Source organism: Diospyros lotus, chromosome 11 (genome assembly GCF_014633365.1).
Source record: "Diospyros lotus cultivar Yz01 chromosome 11, ASM1463336v1, whole genome shotgun sequence".
Lineage (NCBI taxonomy): Eukaryota > Viridiplantae > Streptophyta > Magnoliopsida > Ericales > Ebenaceae > Diospyros > Diospyros lotus.
In genome coordinates, this window is record NC_068348.1 from 22,382,604 (window position 1) to 22,400,927 (window position 18,324).

The following is an 18,324-nucleotide window of genomic DNA, read 5'->3' on the forward strand; positions in this document are numbered from 1 at the left end:
CATTTGGTGACCAGGCGAAGCGGTGTAAGTCACTCACAAGATAACAGATATTATACCTCTTTATCGTCAGGCTATAGACCTCACGTTTTTCATCTCGTTGCCGGGCTATAAGCAGGGCAACGGGCTTGTGTTTTGCTCGTTGTCAGTCGAGCTATAAGCGAGGCAACGGGACCTTTTATTTTTCTCTCGTTGTCGGGCTATGCATGGGGTAACGGGCTTTGTTTTCTCCTTATTCCTAGGCTGTAAGCAGGACAACGGGACCTTTTGTTTTTCCCTCATTGTCGGGCTGCACACGAAGCAAGAACTTGTTGAGAATAACTTTTTTCACGTTTTTCTGAGGCAAGTCCTTTTGCCAATAAGCATTATTGGCCCTTGAACATTTTAACAGTCATGTGTATCATAATGTCGTAGTTCCCTAGTTTCATGTGTATATGCTTGCTGGAATTGTGGGCGTAACGTCTACGTTTGCAATTAGAAAGAGTATTTTATTTTCACGGTTCAACATAATATCTACATCCGCAATTAGAAAGAATATTTTGTTTTCACTGTTCGACGTAAGTCCTACATTCGCAAATAGAAAAAGCATTTTGTTTTAGTTATTCGGTGTAACGCCTACGTCCGCAATTAGAAAAAGTATTTTATTTTCGCAATTCGACGTAACAACTATGTCCGCAATTAGATAGAGTATTTTATTTTCACAGCTTGACGTAACACCTACGTCCGCGCTCAGAAAGAGTATTTTATTTTTGCGGTTCGACATAACACATACATCCACGCTTAAAAAGAATATTCATATTTTGTTTTCATGCTTACGTGTCTGTGCTCAGATAGAATATTCCTATTTTGTTTTTGTAATTCGACATAATGCATACGTCTGCACTCAAAAAGAATATCCATATTTTATTTTTGTAGTTCGGCGTGATACCTACGTTCACGCTCAGAAGAAGTATTTTATTTTCACAATTCGACATAATGCTTATGTCCGTGCTTAAAAAGAATATTTATATTTATTTTCACAATTCGATGTAATATCTAGGTCCACAATTAAAGAACATCAACATTTTGCCTAGGTCTGCAGTTAGAACGGCATAATGGCTTCAGGGATGTGTTTGCCTTTTAAGATTCTCTCATAGGTGATTTTTGTTCCCTCTTAGGCTGTTTCACTGTTTCAATGAGTGATTTGGAATTTTCAGAATTTTTTTTTTCGTGGGGAATTTTTCACTGGAATTTACTTTCATCCTTCCAGAGAGTGTTTTCTTGATTTCCTAGGGAATTATTTTGGTCTCCCTGACGTTCTCCCAGAATCTGAGTTTTGGATCTGTTTTGGGTCGCTGCAATGGTCTCCCGGGGGTTTAATTCCGATTTTCGCCATTCGTTGTTTCTCAAATTTCCCGATCAGTCCCTGTTATTGGTTTTTCGGGGCTTTGGTGTCTTCGTCCTCCCGTTATTCGCAGCACTATCTCCCGAAAGTTGCGTGGCATCATCTTCACCCTTAACCTATCCAATATATATGTCGGGATCTGTTAAATATTTGCTTTATGGAATGCGGTCTTCTTCTAAAACTTTCAGGATCATCATACCGTACATTAGATGATCGAACCCACTACCCAGCAAGCTTGAATGGGCTTATGGTATTAGCAGGCTCTGATAACTCTCTTGTACAAAACATCCCTCAGATGCGTGTCAATTCTCTCGGCAGCTTCCGTGACCAGGGATTCAAGTGCATTGGTTTCTTGGAGTGTTGATCTCTCCGACCCAGGATCCATTCTCCTCTATTTATAATCTTCGCGAGTGAGGGGGCCGTGACGACATCTGTGCGCCATAGTGTTGGTGGGTTTAGACATCGCCGTTCCTGCTTCGACCTTTGTTGCAGAGAGAAAGGGTTCAAAACCGATTGCCCAGATAACTGAGGGTTTATAAATGGGGCCCTCGGTAGATTTTGACCCTGATTTGACGGGAGTGAATGTTGTCGTGACAACTGCTACCTTAAATATTGCGCCTGGTTCATCCATTGGGTATATGGAAGGGGCCTTTTTGCTCTAATTTGAGAGTTCAAGTTGAGAGGTCCCATCATTCCCTCTAGAGCTTGCCCGGCCGAACTAACAGCAGGGAACTGGGATCCTTGCAATAGCCGGCTTTTCGGCCTAGGCAAAACGGAAATTGAGTAAATTGCCACTCGAACCAAATCAAGCCACAAGTTTCTCCGCTTTCTATCCGGTGCTGACAACGGCAGTTGCAAATTGAACTGGGACGCAGCTGACGCTGCCGTAGCTTGGCCGGACAATAGTTGGCCAGTCTACCCTATCAATGCCGATCTCGCCATCTGTGGTTGCTGAGCGAGACCGCCGCCGCCTCCGTCGTTCGGGCTTCCTCTTCCACTGCTTCGCCCTCCGCTGCCGATCTTCCACAGTCTTGCCTCGATCCTCCGGCATCGCCTCGACTGTCGGTCTCCCACGATCGTCGTCTCCTGCTTCCTCCATGGCTTTCTGGGTTTCTCACCTTCTTTCAATGTATAATATAATATATACATATATATATATATGCAGCTTTTTCTTCAAACTCAGCTTTCACGAGAACCTTTGTAGAATATATTTAAATATTTATATAATGTCTCTTTTTTTTTTACATTTTTTTCATAAAGTAGTAATTATAAAACAAATGAACGTACTGCAATTATCAAATACATATAATGTCTTTTTTTAATTAATTTAATTAAATTTCTTGTGACTTGAGATTGTATTAGAGCCGTTTAGTATTTTTAGACTTTGAAAATTTTTCACAGACGACTCCAATTGTTATCAGTTGATTACAATAATGAATTTATTTAGTTAAAAATATCATTATCAAATCACCTGAATTTGTAAAAAAAAACACTCAAATGACATAAAGAGATCCTTACGCAAACACTCTAATACTTAAAGTCTGATACTGAATATGATAAAAACTATATTGAAACCAATATTAGATATATTCTTTTTTGAAATGAGCGTGTTTATTTATAGAAGAATATGAAGTAATCTTAATTAATTCAAAATTAGGATTATTATAGATAACGTATATCTTGATTTTTTCTAATCTTATTAGAATTAAAATTTTTATAAATAGCTTTTATCCTGATTTGTCCTAATTCGATTAGGATTATGATTGTTATGGATGACGTTTATCTCTTATAGATAACGTTTATTTTGCTTTTTTTTGTAGGGATATAATTTTTTATGGATGATTATTTATCCTAATATTCTGAAATTTTCTTAGAATTAAAATATTTTATAGATAATAGCTTATTCTTTTTTTTTGGAATATTTGAAAGAATTTTTGAATGACGAAATTATCTAGTTTGCATATTTGTGTGGGACCCCCCGCGCATACGAAAATTTACACCTTCTAACCCAAAAAGATCATTTTAAACTTTTAATTTTTTTTACATTTTAATGGACTTTTGCCCATGACACAACATTAGCGAAGAAATCTATATTCCATCACTATTTAGTAATGAAATGCGTTCCATCCCTATTTAGAAATGGAATATGATTCCATCGCTAAAATAGCTACGAAACTGCTACTCCGTTGCTAGACTAAATTTGAGCTAGCAACGAAAAACACTATCTATCGCAAAATTACTAGATCCATTGCAGATGTTAAATTTTTTTTCCTCATAAGTATGAATTAGCTACCGATTAGTACTATTCCATCACTAATCTATCTCAAATTCATCTCAATGAAAAATCGCAAAATTACTAGATCCATTGCAGATGTTAAAAATTTTGTCCTCATAACTATGAATTAGCCACCAATTAGTACTATTCCATCACTAATCTATCTCAAATTCATCTCAATCCTTTTTGCTACTAATTCATCGTTATTTCGTCCAATTACCTCCAAGTAGGACTCTATTGAAGTTGGTAAAAGTCCTCTTAGGCAAGGTAGATTTTTATTTATTTTTTTTTTTTTCTTTTTACATGATGGACTTATGTAGCCCTTTTGTTAGGTCACATGGTTTAAGCCACTTTCATCAAATAAGTCTTTACCGTAGAAGGATTGTTTCTTCTTAGTTATTTTATTTCTTTCTACTTTTTGTGTTGATTTTAATTAGTACACAACAAACTAACTGATACATGAGAAAAATCTCATATTCATAATAGAGATTTTGGCAGAGGAATGACACTCAATTAGAAAGAATAATATTGTCGTTTTCTCGTTGGAAGAGATTAAAGAGATCATGTGTCATTGTCTTTTCTACCTACCATCTCCTCCAATAAAGATGTGACTTCTAACATTACAAATTGCACCAAGATAATGAAGCAAGTGTGAGAGATTTAAAAACACTTGGTTACTTTTCTTCCTTTTGCACCAACTTCACCTTCGGCATGCAGTAATACCATAAGAGAAGTGTTTGTTCACTTGATTTTTTGTTAAAGATAATTGCGAGGAAAACAATCTACATGGCAAATGTCGGGCTAAATAAAAACAACCTAAAGAAGTGTTTATTGCAGAATGAAAAGAAAGGCATTGCTAGAGCAATATGCACATATACACGCACAGAGGTGCCCAAGAGGGAAGCAGTGTATACGAACCTTAATTTATTTTTGTATCTCATAACCGTTGTCGCCTATAAATAAGCATGCCTATAATAGTTGACGATTGATCACTCTTCAGTAATTTGCAGTGATAATGCTATTTGGTTATTGAGTTTGTGTGTCCAAAGTCTATTATCATTCATAACTAATGTTTTAAAAATCGGACCAGATCAACTGACTAGATCGGTTTAACCAAAAATTAGTGGCCTATCCGATCCGCTTTGACTCAAAAAATTACATGTCTTTTAACCCGATCAAAATCGATTAAAATACGGTCGGACTGGTGAACTGGGAACTGAGTTGACTCTGATTTTTTTCACTCCATCACTCATTTTTAATTATTAATTAATTCTTTAATAACATATATATATCAATTATATATAAAATATTAGTTATATATTAATTAATAATAATATTTCTCATAATAATATATAGAACACTAGTATTTTAAATATATATTATTTAATTATAAATTATATATATATGACATCATTCAATCGAACCGATCTAATCGGTCGGACCAATTAACCCGTGACTCAATTAATAGGCCAGTTTACTACCCGGTCCGATTTTAAAAACATTGCTCATAACTAAAGTTCTGATCAATCAATTATTTAGAACTATGATGATAGCAAGAGTTTGTAAGTTTTTTTGGTGCAAATATATATTGCAGTTAGTGGACTCTTCTATTATTATGGGATTGTGAATGCTCGTATTGAGACTAAAATTAACTCGATTACATTTCGTCTTACTTTTTCTTAATTTTTGTGTGACAGTGCACAATTTAATCCCAGCATAAAGCTTGGATCTTGACAAATAACTCTTCAGACACGTAGTAAATACCTCAAGGAAGTGTTTAATGAGGAATGCTATTGGTAGACAAGCTTTGCTAGTGTCGACAATGTAATAATTAAAACAACCCATGGAACAAAGTTAGTGTAACACTATGGGTTTTGGTCCAACGGTGATGGTTGGATTTATGGAATTAAATAATAAGATGAAGTATTAGGTAATTAGTTGTTGCACTATGAATTTGAAGCTAAATTAATCACTATAATTTAAAAGATATATACTAAAAGTGTGTCGGTCATATTTATCACTATGTTGAGTTATTTTGACTCGAAATATAATTGAAATTATTAACAAAATTAAAATGCCCATGGATAATATTAAAAGGACATCAATTATAATGATTAACGAAATTTTGGATTTGAAAATATAATAGTTATTCGAAACTTTTTAAAGTATAGTCACTAATTAAGTTAGTCTCAAATTCAAAAGTGAAGTTACTTATTCATTATTCACTCTTCTTAAAGTATAATGATTTATTTGATATTTTATTAGTAAAGACATTACAAGTATGTCGTTGAATTTAATATAACTTTTTAAGTAACGATTGAAAAAGAAAGCGAGTTATTAGTGAATAAATTTTGTTTTATGTAACTGGAGTAGATGAGACTTTCTAAGCAGACATGTGACGGTTGATGAGATGATAATTTGAATTGATTTATTTGATATTTTATCATTAAAGACATTATAAGTACGTCGTTGAATCTAATATAACTTTTTAAATAATAATTGAAAAAGAAAACGAGTTATTAGTGAATAAATTTTGTTTTATGTAATTAGAGTAGATGAGATTTTATAAGCAAACATGTGACTGTTGATGAGGTGATAATTTGAGTGATTTCTATCTCTCGTAAGAAGTTAAATAAGTTTTTTATTTTATGAATATTGACGATATCATCATTCACGTGACATCTCTTTATTAGAGAAAATTAAGAAAATTATATGTTATTATTTTCTTTATCTATCACCTTGTTAGTAAAGATGCAACGCATAAGTGTTACACTTGTACCTCTTTTTCTATTTGACTTTAGTTCCAATACTCAAGCAATATACACGCACACGCACGCATTCCACGAACTGATAAAATGATTAAAATCCCACATACATAATATAGATTTTGACACAGAAACGGCACGAAAGCTTTGCAGCCTAACGTAATCCATCCGTCTAACAAACCACCAAACACTGCTAATAGTTGAGAGACAAACTTTTCTTTTTCTTTTTTTTTCTTTTTTTGGTTGGTTTTCAAGGTAGAACTCTAAGAGCATGGTTTTCATTGATAAAATCTTGTTTCCAACTCCAGTTTCGGCTGTACAGCAACACAACGCTCCCCAACTGTTTGCTAAAAGGCCTCAAATACGATAAGCAAGCCCATGTCCATGGATGAATCTTGCATCTTCTTCCGTGTAAACATGGGTCTCATTCTTCAGCCTGTAACACCAACAAAGCCCATTCCAGCCTTCTTAATTGTGGAATCATACTAATATCGAGGATATATAGGAAAGAATAAAATGTATATATACATTTTATTTTATTTTTTAAACTTTAATCTCTCCATCATTTCATGTAAGTATTTGAACTTACGTTTTTGAAACGGTCTTATTAAGGATGGTGGACGATAGGAGGGAGGCGCCATTTAGGTATAGCAGCTCCCCCGTGATTCTTTCCTCTATCCTCTTGTCTATTTCCCCAACATCAATACAAAATGGTTGGTCTGAAGCCTGCATGCATATATACACAACACACACATTAAGCTTTTTTATTTGACTACAAGAGATTGGTTACATAAATTCTATATCCACATATAAGCAATATGAATATATATATATATATATAGAGAGAGAGAGAGAGAGAGAGAGAGAGAAGGTGTGTGTGTGTGTGTTGGCCGGGGAGGGGGGGAGAACCATATTCATCTTCATCAAAATCGGAAGCCCATGCCCTTTTGTGCACTTACCATAACCCAACCCCAAGTATCTGCAAAAGACGGGACATGAGCTGTATATGCCAGCACATCTGCAAACAACTCTCACATTTATATAGTTAGTTAATGTAAGACAAAATCACTCAAATGATAAATGACATAATTATCCTAACATAAATAATTATATTCTATCCAAATAGATTTATTGATTAAGAAAAGAGCTAGACTTACATTTGAAGACCTGTTTGATGGTGTTGTATATGGAGGAGAAGACCTCCTTGTGGGTGAAAACTCCTGCTGGCCCAGCCTGCGAGCAAACAAAATTGAATGAATTCCAAGCAACTCATTATTAATTAATGGCTACCCATTGGACAAGATTAATTAAGCTTTGTTGGGCAGTTGAGAAGTGAAGTATATCAAAAGCTAGTGAATTCAACATTCAAAAATCCGCCTGGTGGTAAAAGCCGAATATAATATATATTTTTTTTTTATCAGATCGAGTTTAAATCTCTTTAGAAACGAGACGAGTTCACACACACATTTTTAGTGTACTTACATAATGCATGTAAACCTGAAAGAAAATAAACAAAAGCTGGCGTTGACTATTCATTGAAGTAGCCAGGTACCTGAGTGACAAAGATGCCATTCTCGTTGAGCTTGGACTTGAGAATGTTCTGGTAGAAGGATTTAGTATAGAGCTGATAGCAAGGCCCTCCTTCAACTGGGTCTGCTAAATCTCCCACTATTATATCAAACTTCTCCTTTCTCTCCTCTAGCTCTGCCCTGCATATTAATATATAATTGTTCAACACCATATACATTTATTTCCCTTAATTAATTAGCCCATTAATCCTTTAGCTATATATATATGTAAATGTTTTGGAGATAACAAAGTTTGCATACTTGGCATCATTAATCACTAGGTGAAGCTTGGTGTCACCGAAGGCCTGTTTGTTAGCCGTCAGATGTCTACGGCAAAACTCCACCACCTCCTGATATTAAAAGATATATAACGACTGTAAGTATTTATTGATAATTAAAAGAATCTTAATTAGTGAAGAATTTCTAATCGTATAATCATAAAAAATATATATAATTAAGCAACTAAAACTCATGGACTCTTGAGAGAGATTAGGGTTATGATATATTATTATTATTATTGTCAGCCACCACTAATATAGTGCCACCTAATAATAGACGGTCACTATATAGTGGAGGTTTTATCTTCATTTTTCTTTTCTCCACTTGAAGGGAAATAGAAAGGCAACAAACCTAGTGGATGGATGAGATATACCAATATTATGAAGTAACATTACAAAAATAGATTTATGCTACGTCATCTTTAATACATCTATCTTCCAACATGGGTCAGATAGAACCAGGCCTCGGCTGCCGGAGACAAAACGTTAGTCAACTAAGCAGCAAGGAGGGCCCCACCCATCTTGTTGTATAGAGTGGCAGTTGAATTGAATTGAATTAATTAATTAAGGTCGCCTTGGAAGGTCAACCTTGTAATTATCTACATTTAAATATTGCCACATGACTTTCTTGTCGTCACCCACCTTAGCTCACATATTGCATCTGTTACCATGCGCACATATATTACTAATAATAATAAATAAATAAATAGAGGAGTTGATGATAAGGGATAGTATGTGTTTGTGGGGGGACGAGGACGAGGATGAGGTGAGTTTGATCTTGTCAATGATCTCACTTGTATTTTTATTAACAAATATATATATATAATACCTGGTCGATATCGCACATGACTAGTCTGTGGAGGGATCTGTGCTTAAGTGCCTCCCTGGCAGCCGACCCTTCTCCTCCGCCCATTATGAACGCTGTTTTTGGGCTGCAATATTTAACGTACATACGTAATTAACCACAGCTTTATAATAATTATAATTAGTTATGAAGAAAACTAATTAGATACGTACGTACCCATGCATGTGTACATGTTAATTACGTTCAGTATTACAAAAAAGGGGGCGCTAATTACGTACTTTGGGTGAGATAAGAAAGCAGTATGGATTAAGCATTCATGGTAGATGAACTCGTCCACTTCAGCACTCTGCATTTTCCCATCAATCACCAGAACCTACATTACCCATGCACCAATTAATTAAACTATATATATATAATCAGATAATTAGGAGAGTGAGCCAGTTGATTTCTACCGTATCATATACATTAAATACAGTGAATAAAAAGAGAAAGAGAGAGCTAATTAATTAATTAACCTTGCCGAAGCGCTTTGTGTCGAGAAGAACTATGTCCTGGTACTCGCTAGCCCCTTTATGAAGCACACTGTGCGTACGTAATTAAAGTACGTACGTAGGAACAGCAAGAAAAACTGGTTAGCAATTTAGATATCGTTATTATATATTCAAAGCCCCTCCACGACCCGAGTATATATGATAAGAGTAGAATTAATTAATGAATGAAATCATGCATAGAGGAGAGAAAATTTGAACCTATTAATGGCGAAGGACCATTTGAGATCAACGTCAATCTCTTCTTCAAACCACGCTGATGAATTACCATCATCTTCTTCTTCATGATCATGAATCTTGGAGAAGCCATTGGAGTACAAGACTTCCACAACTCCTTCAGAACCCATATCTCTCTCTCTCTCTCTCTCTCTATAGATATATAATAATATAAGAGCTCCAGCAGTTGAAGGGAATATACAGGAGGAAAGAAGTAGGTAGCGCAGCGCTGTGTGGGACGTCTCAAAAGTGAGAGGAGGATTTATAGCAACGGCAGGAATCTAGGCAGGGACGATAATGTCAATGTCATGGGCATCAAGCCAACAAGCTCCGTACCCGCATGGGGTCTTGTGTTTATTTATTTATATATATGTTGCAATATCGTCCTCCTCCTGCATCTATCTATCTATATACATATGTAATCATCGTGTTTCATTTGACCTAAGTTGATTTTTTTAAGGTTAATCCCATATAAATAGATATAACATATGATGCACATACTCTCCAAATTTAGTATGTTGTATATTAGATCAAAGATATATATATATATATATATATAAATGAGCCCACTAATTTTTACATGACATGTATGACTATTACATGCACTTGAAACAATAATTATGAGTTGTTCATCGTAATATAAATATAAATATATATATATATAGACACATATATATAGATGGATGATGCCACGGGGGGAGTGATGATGATAAGATATTGTTGGGGGAATAGCATGCGCGCAAGCGCAATGTGAATGTGGGAAATATAATTTAGGTTGAGAATAGAATTATTATTAGTGGAGCGCGTGCCTTAGTGGTGGGCCCGGCTCCCTGCTATATGCGTACGTGCATGCATATGTATCCTCCCACGTGGACTCCCTTCTCCACTTGTGCTTATCCTATTGGCGGTTGCTGCTCATGTAATTAAGATTAATTAGTTACCAAATCTAATTTAATTAATCAACCGCATGTACAGTAGTAGTGTTTTGGTTGGCTAGGGCTGTGTGACAGACAGGAGATAGATTTGTGACCAAAACAGTAGTAAAATCCAGAGGGCAATGTTTAAAAACATGGTTCTTAACTCCTCGATCGATAGACGTTGCCGCACACCGCACACCACTGAGATTTGTGGTAAGGAATTAATTGAGATCAAATCCAGGATTTTTAATTTTTGTACGAGTATGCATCATCGTACCCTTTGACTATGATACTATATCTATATGGGAATTAATTAAAATATAAATTAAGAACAATGAATTTTGTATTATTTTAAATGAATTATATATTTATATATATGATTGTCGTACAAAATTATTTGCACAATATCGATTTGTTTTTGTCAATTTTTGATCTCTTAAATAACGTTACTTAGTTTATACTAAGTAATATTAATGTAACAACTCAAATATAATCACGTGAAATCTATCCTATCAACTTGTGTTGAAAAAAATTAAATAGGTGAGCTTTATATTATCATTATATTTGAATTATCATATCAACGTTATTTAAGATATCAAAACTTTATTTTTATAATTTCTCACTTTTTAAATAACATATAATTTGACAAAATGTGTTATCTATGCAAAGACTAAGATAGGTTACTATACCTGCAGAGTATAGAGGAGGTCGAGCAGTCGGATGAATAATATATCGATATCAATTTGGTGGGTTACAAATTCAATCATCGCCCTATATATAAGAGCTAAAAACTTAACATGTAATTTATCTCTTTTGATATAATCGAAAAAAACGGTCGCGTAAAGACGATCTATTTATATATAGTGGGGTAGCAGACAAATGAATGGCGTTAGAGAAGCAGCTATTATATATAGTCTGAATCTGGAACATTGGAGCAGGTTGCAGGCTGCGAACTGGGGATGTTTATCTGAATTGGGTGGTGGTGGGGTGGCGCATGCAAGGTGGAGTCTGGAGAGGTGACAGAGAGATATGAGAGAAACGTTGAATGCAGCGCGCGGTGGCACATAATTGATCATACCACTCCTTTGTCCTTTCCGTGCATTTTGAGATCGATCTGTGGTGGATTTAGATTTGATGGATGGATAGTGTATATGTAGGTCTAGGACCAGTAAGTAAGTAGTTGCCTATGCACAAACGTGGGCATATATATAAATGGGTACGTATTATTACAAAAAAAATAAATATATTAATTTTTTAAAAATAAATAATATACTTAACTTTCAATTTAATTTTAATTTTATAATAAATATGTTAAATGTATATAATTCAATTTTGGCATGAAATACACATGATTAATTCCTTTATTCAGTAATTACTTACTCGAGTTTTTCTTTTATCTAGAATAGCGATGAATCCCGTTTTTCTTACTTCAATGAAAATGGTTGAATCGTTCATCATTTATACTTATATTTTTTATTAAAATAGATTTTTATAATTAAAAATATATTTATATGAAAAAGGGTTGAAATTAAATTTGTATTATTATTAATAACAAAAGAGGTACTTGTAAAAAAGTTATAAAAAGCTTTAAAGGTATTTTAAAATTACAAAGGGTATTAATATAATTGGATCAAACAATTGGAGCAATTTACTTATTATAAATTTGAAACATAACAAAACCTTTGACATATTATTTAAAAAATTAAAATTAAACATAAAGTTTGGTGTATTATTAAAAAAAATTAAAAGCTTATTATAAAATTAAAACTAAACCAAAAGTTTATTATAAATTTACTGAACTTTTAAAGTTATAATTCTGAAATGAACTTTTAATTTTTACAAAACAATTGAATTTATAAATTTGTTATAATTATAGAACATTATTAATGTTAAAAACCATTTAGCATTTACTATGAAAAAAATAAAAACTAAGAATAGAATGGAAGGTGTGATATGACTTGCTTTTAAATTTTATTTCTTTTTTTCAATTCTGTTCATTTTTTAAGGTAAAAAATATTTTTTTTCTATTGCCGTGCTATAATTACAACAAACTTACAAATTGTGAATTGAAAAATTAAAATACCATTATTATTATTTATACAAAAATATAATCAAATAGTGTTAACTATAATTGTTAATCTTAAGGGTACAATTATATAATCAAAAGTGTTAACACTTAGTTAACCAATTGATTTTTGGGAAAATATTTTTAAATGCTTTAATCTTATCCCAAAAAAGGGAAATATTTTCAATCTTCCTTGAAATATGTTCACCAAAAATGTTCTTCAAAAGTTTTAAAAGTCAATCTTAAATTTTATCAAAATTGACTACAATTTGGTCAATCAAAACTGACCAATGAAAGTTTTTCTCTAAAAGGATCACTTTGGTTGAACAAACTATATATTTTTATAGTTGGCCAAAGTTGAGCAATATTAGATCTTCTAATGTTTAGCACTTGGGTTTCTTCGATTATAATTCACTTATGATTGATCAAGTGAGTCATTGTGCTCGCGTCATTTTAATAATTTAAGTTTAATTAATTAAAATCACCACTTTAATAAACTAAGGGTGTGTTTGATTGCAATGGTGGAATTTGGCTGAAAAGAAAATGAATTCCAAGAAATTGAATTGCATGGAAAATGAATTTCTGGAAATTAAAAGTTTAACCTGTTTGATTAGTGTAATTTTCTATCTAGAAAATGATGTAATTTTTCATATTTTGCTATTTAATTTGTAATATTTTCTATAGAATTTGGTCTTTTTTATTTTTTATTTCTATACATTTGTATTTATCACAAAAAATTAAAAATAACAATAAATACTCTCTGTTTATTAATTTGTGATGAAGAATAGCAATAAAATAAAATAAAAATAAACCCAATCAAACAGAGAGTGTTTATTGTTATTCTTCATCACAAATTACAAAACCCACTCTCTCACCTTCTCTGTCTCCTTCCTGCCACCGCCGTTGCTTGGCGTTTCTGAAGGTGTAGAAGATCGGCCATGTTGGCTTTAATGTCGAGTTATCATCAACGTGCCCAACAACCAGGTCCTCGTCATCAGCTCCTTCAACCCCACCGTCACCATTTGGATCAGTCGTTGATATTTTACTCTTGAGTAATAAAATGGTTTTGATAATGACTATATGGAAATCAATATATGAAAATCAATCTATATGGATTTTGTGAATGAGAAAATGAATTTTTAATATATAAGTTTTGAAGCAAGGTATGAAAACCTATAAAAGAAATATTGAGTATGGTTGAGTGTGATTTGTTTTAAAATATACTTTTGATAATCTCAACTTACTTTCAAGATAATCAAAATGAGTCTTTAAAGAATCGAATAAGGATGTATTGAAAATTCAAGATTTTCAAAAGGATAGTCGACTATCAGGTTCATTCTGTTGACTATGTTTTGAAATAGTCGACTATTTTGATTGATCTGTCGACTATTCAAGGCATCTGTCGACTATTTTAGCATCTGTCGACTATTGAGTAAGGATAGTCGACTATGCCTTTTGGTCTGTCGACTATTTTTGTTCATAAATTTCAAAATTTTCTTCACTTTTTTGCATCTGTCAACTATTGAAAATTTGTGTTATAAGATAGTCGACTATTCGTTTTGTCTGTCGACTATTTCTTGCTTTACATGTAAAAATAGTCAACTAATCCTTTTCTCTGTCGACTATTGTGTTTCACAGAATTTTATAACGGCTAGTTTTTCAACTCCAACGGTCACAAAAACGACTAGTTTCTTCTTCAATCTTTATGGATGCTTATATATACAACTCATAGATGATCAATGAGAGACTAATAGACGGAAACGAGATAATCTAGCAATTGCAAACAATTTTATTCGAGCTTACAGTGTTTGGGCTTTCATTGTTTTATTTTTCTCTCCAAGGCTTTGCTGTTCTATCATTGTAAATTTATTGTTAAGCCTTGTTTTTTCATTGTGAGAGAACTTGTAACTAAGAGTGTTAACTCTTAGCTTATCTCTTTCATTTGTATCGTTTCTATTTTCCTAGCTTGTGTAGCTAGAGGGCCCATTAAATTGGGAGGTTGTATTTTTCCTAGCAGTAGCTAGATGGCACATTAAATTGGGAGGTTGTATTTCCTAGTTTGTGTAGCTAGAGGGCCTACTTGTGTAAGTAAGAGGTTTTAGTGAATTGGTTTAAAATCCTTAGTGGGAGCTAAGGTAGTGGATTAGGCTTGGTTTAAGCCGAACCACTATAAATCCTTTATGTCTTTTATTCTTCTTACTTTACATTTATCATCTCATATGTTCTATGTTTTAAGTCATTAAAACCTCAATTAGGTCAAAAAGTTTTCAAGTTTCTACCAAGCTTTTAATTATATCAATTCACCCCCTCTCTTGGTGTGTGCCATAGCATCTCTCGTTCTAACAGTCGCAACATTGTCGTCGTCATTACGAGTCTCTCTTTCCCTCTCTTCTGTGGAGATGGTGACGAAGCGCAATACGGAGCTCGTCTTCAGCAGTGGATGGTGACTCACAGGAAATCAAAAATGGCGACGAAGCCTGAGTCGGAACTCGACTTTGGCGGTGGATGGCAATGAAGAAGAAAGGGACAAAGTCAGCTCGAATGAGAGAGGAAAACCCTAGAGAAATCAAGGTGGACAGAAGCGAGAGAGGTGTTGTGCGCGGTGAGTGAATTCTCTGAAAATGAAAAACTACCCCCCTAGGAAAACCATTTCCAACAAAAGCAAAAAAAGCGCCTCACGTGATCGAAAATGAGAACTTAGTTTCCTTAGAAAATTTGGTTAATCAAACAGTACAAAAGTTATAACTTGAGTGAAAAATAGGCATTTTTCATGAAAAATAAGTGCAATTAAACGCAACTTAAAGTCTTTTAGAATAAATCTTATCTATTTTTAAACTAAGTTTAGACGACCAAAGTCACTACTATAGTTAACAAAAGTTTGTTAGATTTTAATGATAATAAATTTTGAAAATAATTATTTTCTAAAAGTTGTTGGGCCAAAATGTAATTAAAACTTAATTAATGATATTTCACTCTATTATAAGTTGATATCTTATGGAAAAAATGCACACTAAAAAAGGTTAATTAATAAATAATAATAAATGGGTCAAGCTGAATTGACCGAGTTAACCCAGTGACAGAGGGTCGTGGGAGATTAATTCTCTTGCGACAGCTGTCCAACGCAGGCCACAGGCCAGTTAGGAAGGTCGTGGAGGGCGTCCGCGGAACGTACCCCCATAGATGATAGACCAACCACGATGGCCACATGAGGCTCTCGAGGAAAGAAACCCCGCAAAAGACAGCCCCCGCCCACCATGGCTACCATTGGACGATGACCGGCCAAGGCCGTCGTGCCCTATCCGCAACCCCAGAGTTAGACCCAAGGAGGGGCAATATCGCCCCTTGGGGGTATATATATATATTGGAATCTTGAGATTTGAGGTTATATTTTTCGATTTAACTAAACTTTTGCATATCCCTAGATGCAAAAGTCTTTTATTATGGAGAAAACAAGGAGCATTGAAAAGATAGATAAACATTGAAAAGAAAGGGCATTCAAAGAGAAGATGTTGAAGGCATTCAAATATGGATTTGAGTTGTATCATTCTTGTTTCAGCCTTACCTTTGATTTTTAAAAGTAAGTCATTTGTTATTGTATTTGACTCACTTGCGTATAAGGAGATTTTACATTATTTATGAGAGATTTGACTTACTATAAGAGTATTTGTATTAACAAGAAAATTATATCGTGGTTCTAGTTTCTATACAAAAGTTAGGGATTATATTCAGATTCTACCTCGAGGACAAAAGTTAGGGTTGTTATTGTTTCATAAAAAAAATCTTCAAATTTTAGCTTGACAAGAGAAAGTGCGTCAAATCTCTATAAATTTTTTTTATGTGTTTTTTTATTGATTTTATGTTGTCTATCTATATCCATTAACAGAACACACTTGTAATTAAACTTATTAAATCAAAATTTTTATAGAAAAATCCTTAAATTTTTTATGAACCCCTCTTAAGTTAATTATTATTTTTTGGTTGAACTCAATCAATTAGCAATCAAACTCAATCAATTATTTTTTTATTCATAAAAATTACTTTATGAATTGAAAAATATTATGAAAAACACCAAGTGTTTCAACAGTTTTTTTTTTTTTTCTTCTTCTTATAGAGAATACATTAAGGTTGAGATCAAACAAGAACCCACAAAAATAAAAATCAAGACATACCAAAAGGCCAAATAGACATATATAAACAATGCACAAAGAAGGCCGCTACTCAACAAAGTTCCCTAGCAAGTAAGGACAAAGAGTCATTGCCTGGTAAAGGACTAATTGGCTTCGAAAACCTAATGTAAGAGAGAAATAAGGCCAAAAAAAGACCACGACCAATGCAAAGGTAACCACCAAATTTGCCGAGAAAAGTATGCACGCCAAAAGAAAAATGTTTTTATCAAAAGAGAACATTGATAAGATACAAGATAGATTATCTAAATAACAACGAAAGACAAACTAAGGCTCAAAAAATACAAAAATCAAAATACCAAAGATCTGGAGTCAACCTTTTGCCATGGGGTCAAACAAAAACCAAGAACTTAGATCTAATGGAGGTCTATCTCTACTTTCACACTAACGAATTAAGAAGGGCAAAAAATCTTTAGATCCCCTCCCATGTCCAAAGAAATGACCAAAATCTCATTGGAAACTCGGAATTTGAAAATGTCTTCAACTATGACAAAAATCTCATTTTGAAACTCAAAATTTCAAAATGTCTTCAACTAGGGAGAATCAGATTAATTAGGAATGGTACTACGAAGAAGACGGGGCTGAAAATATAGAGTTTTAGAAAAAGGTGTTGGAGGTGAGGGTGGCAATTGAGAGGCTGATGATTTGAGAGAGGGTAATGGCATCAGCTAAAGACAACAACGATCGATCGTGCTAAGTTATCAAGCAAGGGGATGATTTTATTGGGAGATGGGCTAGCACCATTTTGTGCAATACTTTCCATGCATTATGCATGATTTTGGGGGAAATGTGAAGGTTCCCTAGGGCACGGGTACCCTACGCCAACCAAATGGTACTACCTGTAAATTAAAGTGGCAACCTTTTAACTTGGGCAATCAATCGCTTGCAACCCACTACCCCATTTATTTATTTATTTGTTTTTTTTATTTTTGTTTACAACACCTACTTCGTCTCTTTCACTAAAAGTTAAAACTCATAACATTAGAAGCCAAAAATTTTAAAACAACTATAATATAATCCCAAACTCAATTAATCTTTACAATTATTGGTGATATTTTATGATTTTTGCACAATTTTACATCATTGCCAAGATGGGGAAGAGCTATTGCCAATCAGTTTCGTTGACCATCAATAAGAGAGAGAGATTGAAACCCAACCCACATGGTGGTTAGTTTCCATCAATAAATTGATATTTAGGTTTGTTTTCAGAGATTAATTTTTTCAAAAATCCATTATCATTAGGGATTTTTAGATAGAAACTTATCGAAAGGAGTGGACTTCTTCATTTTCATCATCCAATTTATTGTACGTAGCACTATTCT

General features: G+C 33.7%; 1 protein-coding gene across 1 annotated transcript; it reads right to left on the minus strand.

Annotated features, from left to right (window-relative positions):
• Positions 1-6,504: 6,504 nt before the first annotated feature.
• On the minus strand, positions 6,505-10,108 carry LOC127812449 (thermospermine synthase ACAULIS5). Its single transcript, XM_052352835.1, has 10 exons — positions 9,822-10,108; positions 9,588-9,654; positions 9,351-9,445; positions 9,097-9,199; positions 8,251-8,339; positions 7,974-8,130; positions 7,579-7,654; positions 7,381-7,439; positions 7,011-7,147; positions 6,505-6,857 (listed from the first exon to the last, which is right to left on the minus strand). Exons 1-10 carry the CDS (start codon positions 9,965-9,967, stop codon positions 6,779-6,781), a joined length of 1,008 nt encoding a protein of 335 aa, XP_052208795.1. The 5' UTR covers positions 9,968-10,108; the 3' UTR covers positions 6,505-6,778.
• Positions 10,109-18,324: the final 8,216 nt, after the last annotated feature.